At 44.8% G+C, this 19,843-nt stretch overlaps 1 protein-coding gene across 2 annotated transcripts in view; it reads right to left on the bottom strand.

Moving 5' to 3' along the window:
• SH2D4B (SH2 domain containing 4B) overlaps positions 1 to 19,843 on the bottom strand; it is a 1,373,617-nt gene that overhangs the window by 508,080 nt on the left and 845,694 nt on the right. Inside the window, exons 12-13 of one of the 2 annotated variants that reach the window (XM_085608523.1) lie at positions 14,180 to 14,192; positions 10,506 to 10,545 (exon numbers count right to left, since the gene is read on the bottom strand). The exons of the other annotated variant lie outside the window; for it this stretch is intronic. Of the exons in view, the coding sequence (XP_085464649.1) occupies positions 10,506 to 10,545; positions 14,180 to 14,192 (53 nt within the window). The remainder of the gene's footprint in view (positions 1 to 10,505; positions 10,546 to 14,179; positions 14,193 to 19,843) is intronic. 2 annotated transcript variants of the gene reach the window in all.

Below are 19,843 nucleotides of genomic sequence, written 5' to 3'. Positions count from 1 at the left end.
TGGTATTCACTGAAGGCATTTAGGAGTCCTAAAGTTAGGAGTCCTAACTTTACTACTACTAAATTGAGAAAAATCCTAATTTTAAGACTTTCGGTATTCACAGAAGGCATTTAGGAGTCCTAAAGTTAGGAGTCCTAACCATACTACTACTAAACTGAGAAAAATCCTAATTTTAAGGCTTTCGGTATTCACAGAAGGCATTTAGGAGTCCTAAAGTTAGGAGTCCTAACTATACTACTACTAAACTGAGAAAAATCCTCATTTTAAGACTTTCGGTATTCACAGAAGGCATTTAGGAGTCCTAAAGTTAGGACTCCTAACTTCTGTGAATACCGAAATGAGTAAATGCTTTCTGTGAATACCAAAATGAGTAAGTGCCTTCTGTGAATACCAAAATGGTAGTAAGTTTAGGAATTTGTCTTAAGTTAGTTCTGTGAATCGGGCCCTTAGTATTTTTGTAGCTTGGATTGTGACTTCACAAAAACCCTCTCCCAGGGAAAGGATCCAAAATCCACGTTTCTTGAAATCACATTATGTCACAGTCTTTTATGTGTTTGCAAAGGGCCAGATTTTATTGATATTCTGCACCTCAGTGATGTTCCAGGTGGTAGCTTGTAGGCACATTGGGTCAGATTTAGCATTCTGCTCATGACTTTTGCTGCAGTGAGTGTCAGTGGCAACCACGCCCAGTTCTTTTCTGAATATATATTTTGATGTCCGGGAAGCATACTGGCCTCTCGTTAGTTCCTGTATTGATCATTACTGATGTATTTTTGCCTCTGTATACTTTAGATTCTCCGAACCAGTTGCATCTTTAAGGATAGAGACATTTATGCTGTGATTGTTGTTGGGATTTTTTTGTCCTTAAAAAAGAGGCTTTTGTTGGAGCTTGTCTTAATATGTGGGCATATCTTTCAATTTCTATTGGTTGTGTTTTGATTCCCCAATTCTTGAAGTAGCCCTTGTTTTCCCAAACTAGATTTCCTACAGCTGCGGAAAAAATAGGACACTTATTTAGCCTCAGAGAAGCAACTGTCCTGTTGGTTTATGAAAGCAACCAAAATGGTATCATTAGGTTTTCAGGAAGTAAAATAAATTTCCCCTAAGATGTTGCCGGGGTGGCCTTTGGCTGAGCATCAACGTACTCAGCCCCCATGTCTAAAACTGGATCTGTAATTTGAGGGAGTGTATTTGCTTACATTTGGGAAAACGAGTTGGTTTAAAATGTTGCTGCCCTCGACTATAGTGAGTCCAGTACAGTATGTTCCTTTACATTGTGATCAGCTGAAATTAAGTGTTTTGACCGAAGCTGATGTTTGTCTCATCTGGAATGAGCCTGTTGTGCTCTGCATCTTTTTGCCTGCTGATTCTTGAATTCGAGAGCAGGGTACCTAATTCAACTGTAATGTCAATCCAGCATTGGACGTCGGTATTGAAATGCTGTGCTTTGTTGATTCATTTAAAGTGGAATCATGGTGCTTCTGCACATGCTTTATGTTCTAGGCAAGAGCTCTAATTTAACAGCCAACTAACAGACACAACAACTTATTTTTCAGCATTGTGCCTATGTTTTAGTTAGGAGGAAGTACTTTAATTGCACAACAAAACAAAATACTACATTCTTGAGTGAGACGCTACATCTCTTTGGAATCCTCCCTGCTATAGGCATTTCTTAATGTTTACAACCCCAGGTGAGTAACATGGGTCTTGGCATAGTTTAGATACAGGTGCGGATCACCCAAAAAAGTACCCCAATATTTAGATGCACACAACAGTTCAGTTCAATTTAACCAATTCACCAATTCAAGTGCACCTGCAAAAAATCCTAAGTTTGTACATAGGAATGTTTCTGCCTCCTCAATGTCTTGTTCCACTCAGAGTTAAGCTCCATGGTTACCAGTGTTACTGCATGTGCATTTTCTGGCAGTGCAAGATGCTTGCATTCAGTGGTCCCACTTAGGTGTTGGCAGCTCTTGTACTGTGTAGATGGTGGTGTGACTCAGAACCTGACCTCTCAGCAGGATTAGTGCACCTGGCTGACACATCAGCCCTCATGTTTGCCAGTAGCTGCATCCCAGACCAGGTGCAAATGGGGTGCTTGGATGGGCAGGTGCGGCCCCCAAACTAGTCATTGGTGGATCTGTTTGTTGGCAATTGCAGTCTACAGGCCGAAGACTGCTTCCAAAGCAGAGAAGAGGACATATTCAACGTTGAGGTCTGCAGTTGCAGCACCAGTCTCTAAGGGGGAACTATGATTACAATGCAGGCATTTCAATGTAATGCCATTTCAAGTCCTTTACAACGAAGGTGCCATTACAACACATGCCATTACAACGCAGGCCCCATTACAAAACATGCCTTTACAACACAATTATGGTTGAGGTAATTGTGTCATTAGTTATTTTTAACCTTCACTTTTAACTACTAACTTGTTTTTAAATGAATTTTGTTTTTAATGTATTTTGTAGTAAGCATGGGCTTGTAACATAACCCTTTAGGTATGGGATGTGGGGGTTTTAGGGGTTATGGGTGGGGAAGTGTATGAAAAAAATCAGGTATTTATTTTTTTATTTCATTAATTATATAATTTTAAATTAATTTCAAAAATTATATTTTGTATGGGTTTGCAACATAACCCTTTAGATATGGGGTGAGAGTTTTTTTAAGGGCATATGGGTGGAGATTAATGAAACAAATATAATAGTAAAATTATTAATATATAGAATGCAAGAGTTTGTAACTTAGGAGTCGATTATGTTGGCGGGTGGATCGCCACCGCCCGTATGGCGGTGGCAATCCACCCGCCAACATTGACTGCCTGCCTCCCATTTCCCCCACCACATTATGATGGTGGGTGGGACCCCGGCAGACGGAAAGACCATCTGCCGGTTTTTCGACGGTCGACTAGTCAACTGGGCAGAAAAAGTGTTTAATATGGTGGCGGTGTCTGCAAGACACCGCCATCCATATTGAGATGACTGCGGAGATCAGCCTTTCCACGGCGGCACCGCCATGGAAAGGCATGCGGATGCTGCATTTGGGGGCCCATTGCGGGCCCCCAGGGTGTTGGGGGGTGGGGGGTGCACATGGGGGGGTACCTATGGTACCCCCAGCATTTGCATGCACAAGGTGGCAGGCACCGCGTGGTGTCTATCAAGTTGTGCATTCAAATGCACAACATGCATTTTTTACCTTGCGGCGGGCGCATCCTAATGCCAACGGAGGGACTGTCGAACCTATGGTGGGCAGTCCCTTTAGCCATAGCAGTGTGCCGGCCGCCATCTCATGGACCCCTTAATCCTTAAGGCACCGGATGTGAAGAATTAAGGGGTAATGGGTGGGGAAGTGTATTAATACTCTGGTATTTATTTAAACACCTGCGTATAAATTTAATTGCAGAATACATTAGGATTTTTAGATAGTAAAAAAATATATATTATGTATGGGTTTGTAACATAATATTTTAGGCATGGAAGGTGATGGATTTAGGAGCTATGGGTGGGGAAGTTTATTAATACTCAGGTGTTAGTTCTAATACCTGAGTATTCATTTTTAGGAAATAATTCTTTAAAATTGTAAAGTTAAAACGAATGCTAAAAATATTTAAAAACAAGTTTATAATTTAGAATATATTTTAGTAAATATAAAATAATAAATGAAGCACTACACATTTTTTTACAAGTTTGAAAAATATTTTATTAATATTTTAAAACAAATAAGAGAATATCATAATAGTTTAAAATCATAAATACATTTTTTAAAAATCAATAAACTTTTTTTATTAAAAGATATTTATGTACAATTTAAAAAAAAAGTTAGTTTCATTCTGAACTTTGTAAATATTTTTTTAAACGTTAAATAAAATAATTTTCCCATGCTTTTGCATTATACTCAATGATAATAATTTTCCTTTTTTCCTTTTTACTATTAGACTTGATGTATGCGGTTGAACGTCTGTTTCTACAGTCGGTGGAGAGTCGTGGTCAAGATTGGATGCAAGGGAGAGCTGCGGTCAGGTAAGAACTTTTATTATTGTATATTTAGTGATGTAGATGGCTAAATTATTTGTAAGGGTAGAGGAGGGAGGAAGTCATAAGGTGGTTAGTGTAAAACACAATGTTAAGTTTGTTTTAACCCGTTTTACATCCTATCCAAGTAGCAGTTTTAGGCCTATGTTGGGAGGATTATGGTTATTGCAAGATAAGTTTAAAAAAGTATTTCTAAAAAAAAGTGGAATACATTTTTAAACTTATTTGTAATAAAAGCATTTTTTTTATTTTTTCCATTTCTTGCGACATGTTTTTGTAGTACAGTCCAGTGTTTTTTTGGAATAGTAGCAACGTGTTTAACAGAGGAAAATGGATTTGTGGGATGGGATGCAGACCTTACAAAAGGGCGAAGAAGGATTGTTTTTTAATGGGACCAGATTTTTTTTATGTATTACTGCATTTTGAAACTTGTAAAAGAGGTTGGACATGGAGAAAAAAAATTCAAATTGAAATGTGGAAATAAAGATTAATGATGATGAAATGTGGATTGAAATATAGATTCGTTTTGCAGGTTTTTTGGTCAAAATTTGGTTTTTGGGTTTTTTACTGAAAACTTCGCTTTGGGATTCCGTTTTTTACTGAAAACACATTTTTTTAAATCAACAATTATGTTGTTTGTTTTGGTGTTTACACTAGTCTCTGTTTTCTTTTTTGAATCAGGCCATTTGGAAATGTATGGATTTATGGTTAAAGATTGTGTATTATTGGAGTGCAGAAGACGTTTGGTGACGGAATTAATTGAAACATCACCAAAAGTTGAAGGAAGAAGACATCTGCAGTTATGACTTTCGATATTCCTAATAAACGTTTTTTAAAAAAAGGAAATGTCATCGTTTAAATAAAAACAGGCAAGTAAGTTAGAAGAAGGGGTTAGTTTGTATTGGAAATGTAGTATGCTTGCAATATTTTCCAGGTAGTCAGAAGCCACTGACAACGTAAACTGTTGCATTTATACTAACAGTCGTTCTGACATTTCTTTACTTCTTTGGGATATATGTGGGTTCAGATTGATTGTTAAAGATTGCGCTATTCTCATTTCTTGGTAACTTTGCTACCTCTTCAAAGTTTCTAAAAAATGATAGAAGTTTGGGTGGGTTTTTCTTATAGATTTGTTGAAGGAGTTGTGCCATCTCTCAATTGCATTATTAGTCTTTGAGCCACCTTCTAAGCAGGTTGTGTAAAAGTTACACCATTCAATTGGGAAACTTGGTTTCCTCCTGCTACCTGACCTGCTTAGATGTCTAATTCATGTGTCTTCAAAATAATTTGGAAAGGGGCCCAATTTCTCTTTGTTTGTGTAAAGTAGTCTGATTCAGCAATGGATGTGTAGTAGTCATCTACACAGTTGGGTGGTACAAAGCATAAGGCTGTTAGTTTCTTCAGTTGATATTGTCATTCACTGTCTGATATGTGATCTTCACCTAAGGATTTTTTTTGTATTTTTCGCCAATATGCCTGTGAAAAGTGGGAAAAACAGTCTTGAATTTGGGTTTCTGGGTATAATTTAGCAAAGGTATTAATCATAGATAATGCAAAATCAATAATCACTTTTCTAGGACTTTTATTGAGAGTTTTAGTTTTTATCACTGACACTAATTCATTGTAGGCTGAAGCTTGTTTATCAGGCAGTAAACTGTACACTAAGGGCCATATGTAGGTAATTTCTATTTACCGATTCTTAATACCGAATTCGGTATTTATGAATCGGTAAATAGAATGTAGGTAAAAAAATCAGCAAATTTTACCGATTCGGTAATATTCGGTATTACTGATTCGGTATTAACCGAATCGGTAATAAGGAATACCTTCCTATTCATTCCTATGGGCCATGAATGGGAAGCCATTGACTATTACCGATTCGGTAAATACCGATTCGGTAATAGGGGGAACAGATTCAAGGGTGGCAGGGTGTCACATTGACACCCTGTTGCACCCCTGAATCGTGCATGTGTGCACATGTGGCGCACATACATGCCCTGCTGCCACATGGCATTTCTAGAAAAGCACAAAAGTGCTTTTTAACAGGTATTCAGTATTTACCACCAACCTGTAGTTGGTGGTAAATAACGAATCCTTGAAACAAAAAAGCACTCACTTGAGTGCTCCCTACATAGGATTTGAGGATTATGTAATTTACCGAATCGGAATTTTACCGATTTCTTAAAATACCGATTCGGTAAATTACCGAATCCTTCAAACCTGCCTCCTACATTGGAAAGGGCTAAATACCGGTCGGTAACGGGAAAATTACCGATTTTCGGCCATTACCGACCGGTATTTAGCTATCTACATACGGCCCTAAGAGTACAGTGTTGTTGTTAATGTTGGCATGAATAGTGTATATTTGGATGAAGGTTGGATTTAAACTTACCATCCCTCATCCAAATAGCACTATTCTCTAGTTTAGCAAGGTTACTGGGGGGGAGGTGGTAAAAAATAGTATTAGCTTTAGAGGGTTTTTATTGGCATGCAAAATGAATGATTTACTAGTAAACGTTACTGTTAATTCTTCTGGTATGTTGATATCTGAGTAGGTTTGAGGTGTAACTCGTTGAGGGTTACTTGTCCGTTTTTTCTGTGTATAATATGACGTAGATTAGGAATAGTAGGCATAGAACTAGCAACATGCATAGGTATGTTTTGGGGAACCTCCCTCAAAAGTGAGCCACAAGGTTCATTAGAGGTGCTAGTGGGTTTTTATTTGTTCAATATTTGGTCGAACTTCAATTTCCATTGCAGAGGCAGAGTGGTTATGCTCAGATGTTTTTTCAACAGTGTCACCAAGAATATCCGCTCTGCCTGTGCAATGTGATGCATAATACTGCACAAACCTCCAATGACTCCTGGGCTCAGTTAATCTCTTCTTACAATAAATGTTGCCACCGTAACTCAGTAGTCTGTTTCCCTTGCTTGAATTCATGTATTTTGCCTGATTTCTTGCTTCCAATCTTTATCTGTATTTAGAAAGACAAAAGGAGAAAACATTGTTTTAGCGATTTTGTATATCACTGTTTTTTTAAAATGTATCCCGCATGCCAAAATTTTGTTTAGATTAATTGTTTTACAGCCTTTTTTCTTTTTTTCATAACAATGGTTGATTTTCTGAGGCTTTGCTATGTTGGCTTTGAAATGTTGGTTTGGTTCATACCTGTGAAAAGAAAGTTATTGTTGGAGAGGTTAGGGTTTTTGTTAAATGCTACCTTAAATAGAGTTCTCTGTTGTGTGAATTGTAATTTCTGAAGGTGATGGTGTGTGGTTTCTTATTTCTGGACAATTCTTTCCTTCAGATTGGTAGTGTGCTATGGCTTGTTGTTTTCAGAAAGATAACGAAAAAAAAATTATGTTTTGCTTTCAAAATGTACTTTTGAAATTACCCTGCAAAGAAAAATGATTTGACATTATTTATTTGAAAAACTACATTTTTTATTGTTTAGGAAGGTCTTATTTTTTAGGCAATGCTATGTTTGCATACAAATGTATTTTCACTTGAAACCTTCAAAAAGAGAGTTATTATTGGTGTTAAAGTTTTTTTTTTTAATTTTACCTTGAATGGTTTGGCTTGTTGTGTGATCAGCAATTTCTGATTGTATTAATTTTGTTGTTATAGAGGATGTGTTCCTCCACACTGGAGGTGTGATTTGGGTTGATCTGTAGAGAAATCTACAGAAGGCATGACTGTATATTATTATTTGCATTTGTTTCCCAGTGGATGGATGGTTTGCTTTAAACCTGTAAAAAGGGAAATTATTTTTTTCTGTGGTTAGTTCTAACATACTCCATTTATTCAGATATAGGTTTATATTTTAGCTAGTGAGATTGGTTTAGGAGTGGTTTTACATTTCCTTTCTTATATTGGTGCAGTTTTTAATACTGTATGGAATTAGTAGGTTCTTGTATCAACTTTTAACCTGTGAAGCTATTTCAATGGTCATGAATTCTTGGGATTTTTTGTAGTATGTTGTGGTGTGGATTTTTAAGCTTTATGTGCAGATTTGGAAAAGAACAGAAAGTGTGACTATTATTCACTGATTATGCTTTCACTTATTTTATTTAAGTACAGCTGTAGTCTTTCTTTCAGGGCAGCACTAATAAGGCTCATTGTACTCCATTGTGTTGAACACCTGGCGGAATAGGATTATTAATTTTAGTTCCCTACCACTTTCCAGCACCTTCCATGAGGTAAGCACCTGTCGGAGTAGGAATAGTAAATTTACCCCCACCAATATAGGGCACCTTCTCCGAGGCAAATACTTTTCGGAGTTGGGTTAGTAATTTTGTCCCCCTTCACTTTACCCTTCACTATACCCTGAGATAAATTCTGAGCAAAAATGTTCTAATTGACAGGCCATGGCATACTACTATTATTAATTTTAAATACCATCTCTGTATTTTACTTTATTTTATTTCTCTTTTAGTAAAAAACGAATGAGAAAGTTTTTGTGTTTAATACCAGTCAATTTTATTTAGGATACACTTACTTTTGTGAGTGTCTTTAGAGAGAGTCAGGCAGAAGGCTGTGAATTAATAAAAAAATATATAATTACAAAATATTCAGGGCTTTTAGTGTATTATATGTATGTGTGTTTGATGTGATTGTTTTACTTATTTGATCTGCAGGTGGCAGTGTTCAAAAGCAATGTTTCTCAGTTTTTTCTCCCTGCTCCGATGCGTGTGGACACCTAAGAAGTCAGTGATCTACTGAGGACAAACTGGTGGATGGCTCAATTTATACGTTTTTGTGTGCTGAACAGTAATTTAAAACAAAATGTGTGGTTCGATTGCATTTTACATTTAGAAAGCAAATCTGACAGAAACTATATTTAATATATAGGTGCCGATTCCGATCCGGTAAAACCCAGGTACAAATGGTCGTACGGAGCGTTTTCTCGTAAAAAACACCGACCGGCAAAAAAATACATACAAATCTGATTCACTCCCAGCAGTGCCCAGACATATGAGGGGTGGGTGCCTATGACTCCGAGCAGTGCCCAGATATATGAGGGGTGGGTGCAGAGGACCCCCAGCAGTGCCCAGACATATGAGGGGTGGGTGCCTATCACTCCCAGCAGTGCCCAGACATATGAGGGGTGGGTGCCCATCACTCCCAGCAGTGCCCAGACATATGAGGGGTGGGTGCAGAGGACTCCCAGCAGTGGAAAGACATATGAGGGGTGGGTGCAGAGGACTCCCAGCAGTGGACAGAGCATGGGGGTGGGTGCAGAGGACTCCCAGCAGTGGACAGAGACATGGGTGTGGGTGCAGAGTACTCCCAGCAGTGGACAGAGATATGGGGGGTGTACATCATTATCAGATGACCACAGCTCCATGGGTGAATGTACGTATCCCTAACTTAGAACAATGATGATAGTGCCATAACAACACATCACTGACAGCAGTGTCCCACTCCCAGGAGGATGGATGTCTTTCCCCCACTGCATGACACACCACATGTGGGTGTGAGGACAAATAACACATGAATAACCACCCCTGGCAGATGCAGCACAATACACACACTGAGATCATGCCACAAGACTGTATAGTCATGCCACTGCCTAATAAACTAACAGAGCCAAAGAGAACACACACTGACACGCACATCCCAGGACTGATAGGAATGTTCAGGTGCTGGGCTAGCCACCAAGATGTTGTCTGTCAGGGAAGGAATCGGGTGGAGTTCCCACAGATACAAAGGACACAATTGTGAGTCAGGTGTTCAAATACCCAGCAGGACAAGTACCATATGTGTACTAGGCTGGGATTACACACATGCATTGTGCGGAAAAGGGACAATGTCTCCATGAAGGCATGGCAAAACACTCTATACACAAGTACAGTGAGTACCAAGGATGGCACAGACTATGCAGCCGGACACATTGCGGAGCAGGCATGGCCAGAGTTGAAGGGATCCATCACCAGAAAAGGAAATGTAGACACAGGGCAACACAACAATTGTGCAACTCTCTGCAGGGGAGATGTCAGGTGACACAGAGGAAAGAACACTCCTTGGGACAATGTCTCCAAACACAAAGAGCATACACGACAAAGAATCTTTGTAGAGACCTTGTGATGGCACGCAGATACCAGGTTCCACCCCATGAGCAGCAGAGTACAACATGTCCCTGAAACATAACACATGCCCACAACCCCAACTCCTGTAGCATCAGCATCAACATCAATACCTGAAATGCAAGACTTTACAAACGAAAAAGAAAATGCTTTATTCAGCATGAAAATAAGAATGTGTAAACGAGACTATTCACAAAGGCCAATGGCCAGTCCATATCATCAGTCGTTGGGGGGGGGACACATGGCCATGCGTCTCCCCTAGCTTGCCTGCACATCACAAGACTGTGTTGTCGACTGGGGGGAGGCATCATGTGGGGAAGGACCAGGCACCGCAGGGACAGGAGGGGGAAGGGTAGGTGTGGTGGGTGCAGGGACGGACGACTCGACCACAGGGGGTGGGGCAGCGCCAAAGGTGGAGGCGAGCTCGGCGCTGCACACTTCTGCCAGTACTTCAAGCGTCTCCCCTGCACCTGGAGAAACAACAGGCCCCAAGGAGGGGGGGGTCGGAGGGATGGGTTGCAGCACTACTGGGGAAGGTGGTGGACGTGCTGGGGGACTTAACTCCCCTACCCGTGGAGTGCCTTGACCGTTTGCGTCCAGGTGAACTAGTGGGGCTGAGGCCCAGCCCAGCAAAGTGGGCCTTCTTCTCCAAATCTGGGGCAGAGGAGCCAAGGAGAGTGAGATCGGAGGGACTGGGGAGTGAGTCATGTGGACGAGGACTGTGGCTGCGTGCCTGCCTGTGTGCCCAAGACCCAGTGGGTGTGCCTGCTTCCCCCTGAGTGTGCGTGTCAGGAGGTGTGCGCTTGCCCTTATGTGGTGGTGTGCTGCTACTGTCTGGTGGGGTGCGTGTGTGTGGATGTCTTGGTGTGCCTGGGACAGGCATGGTTGTGAGACTTGTGGATGGGACAGGGGTGGGGGGACGCAGCACTGCAGGTGATTTGCTACTGCCGTCAGTGTCGAGTCCAGGGACCTCAGCAACCTCCGTTGGTCAGACATCGCTGATGACATGCCCTCCATGTACGACACCATCTGGGTCAGCAGTCTGGTGTGGCCATGGAGGACAGTCAGGATCGATGTCTGCACAACTTGCAACTGCAGCTGAATGTCCACAGACTCGGCAGCGAGGGCAGTAGGGGGGACAGGGGTAGGGGGTGCGGTGCCTGGCACGAAGGAGACATGTGGTCGCCTAGCACGGACAGAAGGGACCCGAGCAAGTGGGAGGGCGGTGATGGGAATGGAGGGGGCGGCGAGAGATGTACTGCTGCTTTCAGCTGTGGGAGCAGCCTCCGCCCCCTCTGGGAGCTCAGCCTCGGACCCGTCTGTCTCGTAGTCAGTGTTGGTACTGGGCAGGTCCTCCGCCTCACTCCCCTCGCCCTCCGTGCCACTAGATTCCACTGACTCCTCATTAGTGGTGGCACCACTGCTCGATCCCTCCTCCACGTCCGTGCCGGTGTCTCCCTCGGTGTCCTCTGATGATGCTGTGGGCAAGGTGAAGAGACAGGAAAAAATCAGTCACCTGTATACATCTGACACATGAGTCCAAACAAAATAGGCAACACTGCATAACAGGAAAGGCATCATGAGTAACATCTAGGATACTCCCCACATATATAAGCCCTGCACTCCCCAGTTGGTTGACCCACCATGCCACTTGGATAAAAAGAAAAATAGGACACAACAGCAAATAACTTGAAATCACAAGATCATGAGAAGCTAGTGTCTGGGATCAGTTGAGCACAGCGAGTCTATGAAGGCATGCCACATCTTGTTCACTGTGAAACAAACAGTATTGACGCAACCAAGGCCAAATAGCACATGCCAATGCAGAAGGTATCCCCACACTCAGAGACCTGTGAGTACTTTTGACACCCCAAAGCAATACATTGTGACTCCTGGAGAATCACAACCCTTTACATAATGGACATGTCTAGCATGTGTGAATGTGGCACTCTGTGAACACAACACACATGTGTCTGTATAGCAGAAGTCACACAAGGAGGTGCACACCAAACTACATGTACACAGTCATTGTCTGAGCTGCCAGACTCATTCAAATCAGCCACTGTTAGGCAGAAATGGCGTATCAGTAAGTACATATACATGGCACCAGGGTGGTCTGGATGACTTGACACTCGTAAGTTGGTATCAGCAACAACCAAGGACTAACCCAATTGCTAGCACACTGTGGGAAGATGTATATGTATGAACTCCAAACAAGTTTTGTTCAAACTGTGCCTTACTTTAAAATGTGCCAGCGTGTCCCTGGAAAGTGTAAAGGTGGTGTCTTGTGCACTTCCTTGGGAGACATCTGTCATGCAGGCACATCATTGTCCTTCACAACAAAACAACAAGGTCACGCATGTGAAACATTGAGACATGTTGACAGGTGTAGTGAGTGCCAATGGACATTTTCTCTGAGTAACAACTTGAATAATGTCATTTGTCACATGGCTATCCGTCACCTGATCACACAGTTGGCTACACATATGACCTACTGACTGTCATCTGGAGTGGCACACATGTCCACACCCAGGACAATGCATAAGCTAATGGGCCTGCAATTGTTTACCAAAAAAGCCTAGCTGTACTGTGGGTTCCCCCTCATGGCGAGCCAGAATGTACCCACAGATGTCAGCACACAAAGTCACAACTGTGTAGCATCTGAACCACACACAGGTGGCAAAAATGTACAACCAGGATACATGATTGTCAAAAACTGACACTGGCAATGACGCACGAACATTAAGCACTGGCCAACATCACGGGGGCACTGCACGATGACTCTGTACTGCGACTCATCACACACAAGTCAGAACTGGCAATGAAACATCAGGGTTGAACATGTACGCCCCTCCCGCACACACCCACCCATACCTGAGTCAATGTGACTGATACCGATCAAGAAGTTAAACCTCTTATTCAGGGTTACAATAACTGTGCTTGAAAACTAGCTTCATTAACACGACATCACCTTGTAGGGCTGGCAAAACATATTGGTCACAAACAAACATCAACAGATTGTTGTGAATAGCCACACAGGCACTGCCCAGTGTGAGTATGCACAAGCAAACTGGTGTATCCCTGTCCAGTGGACAAATGTATCACACATGTGAAAAATACTACCTAGGCCAGGGAACAATGCCACAGAGGCAGAGCCATGATGTACCCACAGTGAATGTGCACAGTGTTGGATGACACTCATGAGTAGGAGGGCAGGCTGTGTCAGGGGACTGTAGTGTGCACACTGCTCCATGGTCCTGGAATGAGCTGACTGTTACAGGAGCAACCGTCCCAGCACTAAGCATATGTCCCACTCATGCACATCATGTCTGAGGCCACAACATTGGTAATGCATGCTGCAAGTCTGTTCATTTGAACCCTCACACTCCTATGTTGAGACTCAGCATCAGTGCCAACAATTAAGCCCCCCCCAAATGACCGAACAGGACAGGGCACAGGCAGACCACCCCCACACATGATGCAGAAAGCAGTGTGCACCTTGATAAACTGGCAGCCTAGATGACCATGTGCAATAGTGATGGCACACAGACCAGGTAACACATGTCAAGGAGGGGAAGGGAGGAAGAACAGCACAGGTTGACTTTGGGGAACAGGATATGCACTGCATATATATAGCCTGGCAGTGTATCCAGGCAACTGAGCAGATCCAAAAGCTGGCGACACACAACAAACACACATGTACCTACCCCCTTCCTGCTGCTGTAACTCCTGTATCCGCCCATCCAGGTTAGGGAAGACACCCGCCAGGACACGCCGCATCTGGTGGGTCAGGCGCCGGCGCCCGCCATGCTTGTGAGGCTCCTCCTTCTTCAGCATGACCCGGGCGATCCTCCGGGTCCAGCACCGGATGTCCTGCCATCTCTTCCTCACTTGTGGCAGGCGCCGCCTGTGACCCTCCACCGATTGCACGGCCTTGACGGCATCCTTCCAGATCTTCCCCTTGTGGTAGGGGGATACCTGTGTGTATGACAAAGTGGGACAACATCACTACACCTGCACCATGTCACAGAGACACACATTTGAACATCTTTGATCTGTTGAACAGGGCATAGTATGCTGGCAAGTAATAGCACCTTAGTCATAGGGACTTTTTCCACTGTGGGCGCACCAATGCATAACATGGCATAGTAAGTGCACAGGTGGCATGAGGGGTGCGAAACAATCCCTGATCATGGCACACACTGTGCATCCCAAGCAACACAAGGCTGATGGACAGCACCGAAAATCAGTCACATGCCCCAGGCCACTGACAAAACCTCAGCAGAGTACACAGACACACACTGGCACACATCAATCACCTGCCATTGCCAACTGCAGATGCACACCTCACTCTGCACATGTGCCACTTGCCGGGGGGGGTCACAGGTGTGGGGCTAGCTCAGCAAGTCAGACACACAGCACGGCTTACTTCACACATCAGATGGATTGAGCAGTTGCCTCCTCCATGCAGCTGTGGTGCAACACTCCACATAGACACTCAACCACATGACCAGAAACATTCACACACATCAATGTCCAGGGGGTGTACACATCATTTGGATACTCTCACCACTCTCACCACAGCTCCACTCAACTCTCACACACATCTGTGGGTGCAGTCACCTGTCACACCGGGGTGACCACTGAATCACCGCAGGACAATAGAACAAGAATGCCCGAGAGGATTAGGCTGGCGGAATGTGCCATGCACTATGCAGTGAATGTCACAGTAAGCACAATGCAAGTGAGGAGTGCACACATGAACTACATCAAGCCCTGCATGAGAGACATAAGCCATCCCCCCCCCGGGACCCACTCCAACCAACATTGCATGTCTGTCACACCTGGCCACAATGCCAGAAGTGACAGACACAAGAAAGGTGCACAGGCAAAGGTAATGGAGTCAGCACTCACCTGCTCCCCTGGTCGACCATACAGCATGGGGTACTATGGGAGGATCACATCCAGCAGGGCCTCGTTCTCCTCCTGGGTGAAAGGCTGGGCCCTCTCCACAGTCCTTGACATGGTGCCAGAGGGAGACAATACAGCAGCAGTGGTATCGACTGACATGTGGTGTAGGCAAGTGCCCTCTCATGGGTTCTGGCTGCCTTATATCTGCCTTGCTGGCCTATTTCATTTACAGGAGGACAGAGTGATTGGTCAGACTCATTTGAATCCTATGTTTCCTCCAATCCCTTTAAACATACACCAGTGACAGCCTTTGCATCTTTCGATTTTGCAGCATCATGTCAAGTCAACAACCACTTTGCAACAATGTTAAATGTGGCCAACTGATTTTTCCAGACCACATGATGTTAAATTTTGAACGTGAAACTTGGTATCCATGACAACCAGCATGCATTTAGGCCCTAATACTTGTCCCTCATGTGTCCCCATTGTAATTCTTAAATCCACACACAGGTACGGCGCGTTTCACACGTACCCCTAGGGCACCATCACTACAGTGATACGGGCCGTACTCACGCATGTACGGCCCGTACACGCGTGAGTACGTGCCTATCACTATAGTTGGGGGTACCGTAGGTCCTAGTGATACGGGCCGTACACGCATGCGTATGGCCCGTATCACTAGGACCTACGGTAAACTCAACTATAGTGATACGGGCCGTACTCACGCGTGTACGGCCCGTATCACTAGGACCTACGGTACCCCCAACTATAGTTATAGGCAAGTACTCACGCATGTACGGGCTGTACACGCGTGAGTACGGCCCGTATCACTACAGTTGGGGTTACCGTAGGTCCTAGTGATACGGGCCGTACACGCGTGAGTACGGCCCATATCACTATAGTTGGGGTTACCATAGGTCCTAGTGATACAGGCCGTACTCACGCGTGTACGGCCTGTATCACTAGGACCTACGGTACCCCCAACTATAGTGATAGGCACGTACTCACTTGTGTATGGGCCATACACGCGTGAGTACAGGCCGTATCACTAGGATCTACGGGAACCCCAACTATAGTGATAGGCACGTACTCACGCGTGTACAGGCCGTACACGCGTGAGTACGGGCCCTAAACACGCCCTCAGAGCGTGTGTACTGCCTTTCACAGCTTACACTAGTGATAGGAGGCGCACATGAGGCTGTACATCAAGTCATTGTCAGTGCAGTCCTTCATGTGCAGGGCCTAGGTGTGTCAGGCAGTGATGTGGCACATGTCTCCTCATGTTGTGGCACAATAGATGTGTGATGAGCTGTTTACATATGTCATGTGTGATGGGGCACTACGTGGCACACTTCCCATTCACACTTTGCACATGTGTGCATGTACGACACACATGTCAAGCACTGCATCACTGGTATGGCACAGTCAGCAACACCCGCAACTGTCCCCTGATGCCAGGTACATGGATAATTACACCTGACATGTGACTCCCAGTGTGCCACGATGTGACTATGTCAAGTGTGTGTCATGTGTTCCCATGAGCTTTCCATTGGTGTTCCGTCAAATCCATCTGCTGTTGCAGCATCCAACATGTGTCTGTGTGCATATGTGCATGACACACATCTACGCACACCATGCCACATGTGGACTCACACGTTACATGTGTCATGATGGTTCGAAGATGACTTCCTGACATGAAGCAATATCTGCATTCTCTCAATGTCTGTGTCATCAGTTTTTGACATGTACCCCTTCATGGAAATGTGTGTTATCTGTCCTTTTCAAGATTACATGTGACCTGTGCATCTAGACTCCCGCCAGCTGTCTGTATGAGATGACATCCTTCAAATGCTGATATGTGGATGTCTGTCACTCATGTAATGGGTCTGGCTTTCCACTTACACTGGCCCACAGCTATTTTAATTAAGGGTGGGCATAGTTCGCGAAGTAGCACTTCGCGAAGCTACGCAAAGTGAAGTTCGCACTACGCGAGCTACGCGTAGCACTTCGCGAACTGCGTAGTAACATGTTCACACTGTGCAAGATGTTGTTTTCAATGATTGCACAGTGCGGACAAGCAACCGGCACTGTGCAATCATTGAAAATGGCATCTTGCACAGTGCGAGCTGTAGTTTTCTGCTGCTCGAGTAGATTTTTATTCGAGCGGCAGCTTTCTCAACGCGAACTGGTAGTTTCTCATCGCGAGCGGTCGCGAGCATACGCGATCCCTCGCAATGAGAAACCTGACCTCCTCGCGTTGGGAATCTCGCCTGGAGGTTTATTTTCCATGCTCGCGATCGCCAACTTGATGTTGCTGATCGCGAACAAGGAAAAAGTCGCTGGGATGTCATTTTGCATGCTTGCGGTCGCCAACTTGACGTTGAGGACCACGAGCAAGCAAAAAATTACCGCAGCACTACGCAACACTACGCTACGCGTGTGCGCACTGTGCTACGTGCAGTTCGCGTAGTGCGAAGTAGCGCGAACTTCACAAACTACGTGAGCGTAGCGTAGTGCTTCGCCCAGGCTTAATTTTAATGGCATGTCACGTCAACATTGCCATGCAACTATTGTGGCTGGCTCTTCGTAGGAGTATCACCTGGCTGGCCTACGTGTCCTGGATGTATTGCAAAGCACAGACTCTGTATTAAGCAGATGTGTATTAGCTGTTGAACATGTGCTCACCTCAGTGAAATTGTTGTGGTAATGTACTCACTCTTCGTTATTCCCTCCAAATCTCTGCAGGGCACCGCCTCTCCCCAGACGAATGCCAGACCTGGATGCCATGCGTGAACATGACTGCATACGCAGATACCGCTTCTCCCAAGAGTTAGTAGAGGACTTGACCCGCCGGCTTGCACCACACCTCCAACCACTACACAGGTATCCTACAGCTCTGACACCCCAAGATGAAGGTGATGGCAGCCCTACATTTTTTTGCTACCAGCACGTTTCAATTGACCATAGCTGATGTCGGTGGCATGTCCCAGACAATGTTCAGCCGTGTCCTGCATGATGTTATGGAAGCCATGTTAGTGCACCTGGATGACTTCATCCATTTCCCCACTTGTGAACAGTTGACAGGTGTCAAGGGTGAGTTCTATGCCCTGGGAGGGATGCCTCATGTAATTGGGGCCATTGATGGGACACATGTGGCTTTGGTACCACCACAGGCACAGGAGGTAGCCTATAGAAACAGAAAACATTACCACTCCATTAATGCCCTTGTGGTGTGTCTTGCTAACATGCTGATTTCCCATGTCTGTGCCCGTTTTCCAGGGTCCGCACACGATGCAAACATCATGAGGCGTAGCAGGGTGCCAGAAATGATGCTGCAGCTGCACGGGGAACGAGCATGTCTTGTTGGTGGGTATACTCTGTTGGTCCTGTGTTCAGCGCTATCTTTGTATCTTACGGCATCTCCTGACCCACTTCTTCACATGATGTTTCCATGTAGGGGACTCTGGCTATCCCAACATGCCATGGCTGATGACGCCTCTCCGCAACCCCAGAACAGCCGCAGAACACCAGTACAACAACACCCATGGGCAGACGAGGCACGTGATTGAGAGGACGTTTGGACTCCTAAAGAGCAGATTCCGGTGCCTCCACAAGACCGGCGGCGCCCTCCCATATGCCCCGGTGAAGGTCTGCAAAATCTTCATTGTATGCTGCATGCTGCACAACATGGCAGTGGAGAAGGCCGTGCCACTCATCCTTGATCCGGATGAGCAGGATCATCCACCCGTGGAGGATGAAGGGCTCGGGCACGGGGCAAGTGAGGATGAGGATGAGGATGAGGACATCCGGAGTCAGCTTATCTGCAACTTCTTCTCATGATGGTGAGTCCCTGTGTTTGAGTGTGCACGCTATGAGCCTTGTGTGGCATGTGTTGCAATGTGTGTGTCGAACTGACTGTGTGCTAAGTGACTTGGAGGTGTGTTCTGATGTGTCATTCAAGTGATGATGTCAGTCCACACATTTTAGCTGGAACACTAAATTTATTAAGGGCATGGTGACAACATCATTCCTGTAGAGTACATGTACATGTCTGCGGATTACTAGGGATGGGCGGAATTTGTGAAAGCGACTTTCGCAAATTATCATGAAAATGTTACAAATCTCCGCAAACACGCGGAAATATCGCGAAGATGCGGAAGTTTTTTTCCCGCCCGTTCGCGGTATTTTCTGCGTGTTCGTGGCTCGCCAACTTACCCATGCGTTTGCTTGCGGGCGCGGCCATCTTGTTTTCTCTCTTCTCACGGTGCATGATCGCGAGAAGAAAGACGTGATCGCGCGACGCATGACGTTACTGCAGGCGCGAACTGTCGCGAGACAGCGTAAATGGCTACCAACAATCCAACATCTTGTGGAGAACGCGACCGGATCGGGAAAACTTGTCGGCGAACGCGGGGATTCAGGTAAGGCGATCGCGCGCGCACGAGAATGTATTATTTTACAGCGCGAGCAAGAACCAAATTATCGCTAAACTGCGGAATGCGGAAATTTTGACATTTTCGCGCTCTCCGCGGAACACGAAAATGTCAAATTATCGCAATTTCCGCGAGCGGAACGGAAATTTAGCCCAGGCCTACGGATTACTAGCTCTTCGCTGACTTGTTGTGTGTCTGTCCTCCCCAGGTTGTTGCTGCTGTCGTCTGCTCATGTCATCATTGCCCTCCTGCTATTCCTCATGAGTATTGCAACGTGTGCTGGATCGGAGTTACATGCACAGACATGGTGAAAAGTCATTTGGGGTAAGGAGTGCAGCAAGGCATTTTGTGGGTGGTACGTGTTTGTGATATGTGGGAACTGCT

Source organism: Triturus cristatus, chromosome 1_2 (assembly GCF_964204655.1).
Source record: "Triturus cristatus chromosome 1_2, aTriCri1.1, whole genome shotgun sequence".
NCBI classification, from domain to species: Eukaryota; Metazoa; Chordata; class Amphibia; order Caudata; family Salamandridae; genus Triturus; species Triturus cristatus.
This window is presented reverse-complemented; position numbering and strand designations above follow the sequence as displayed.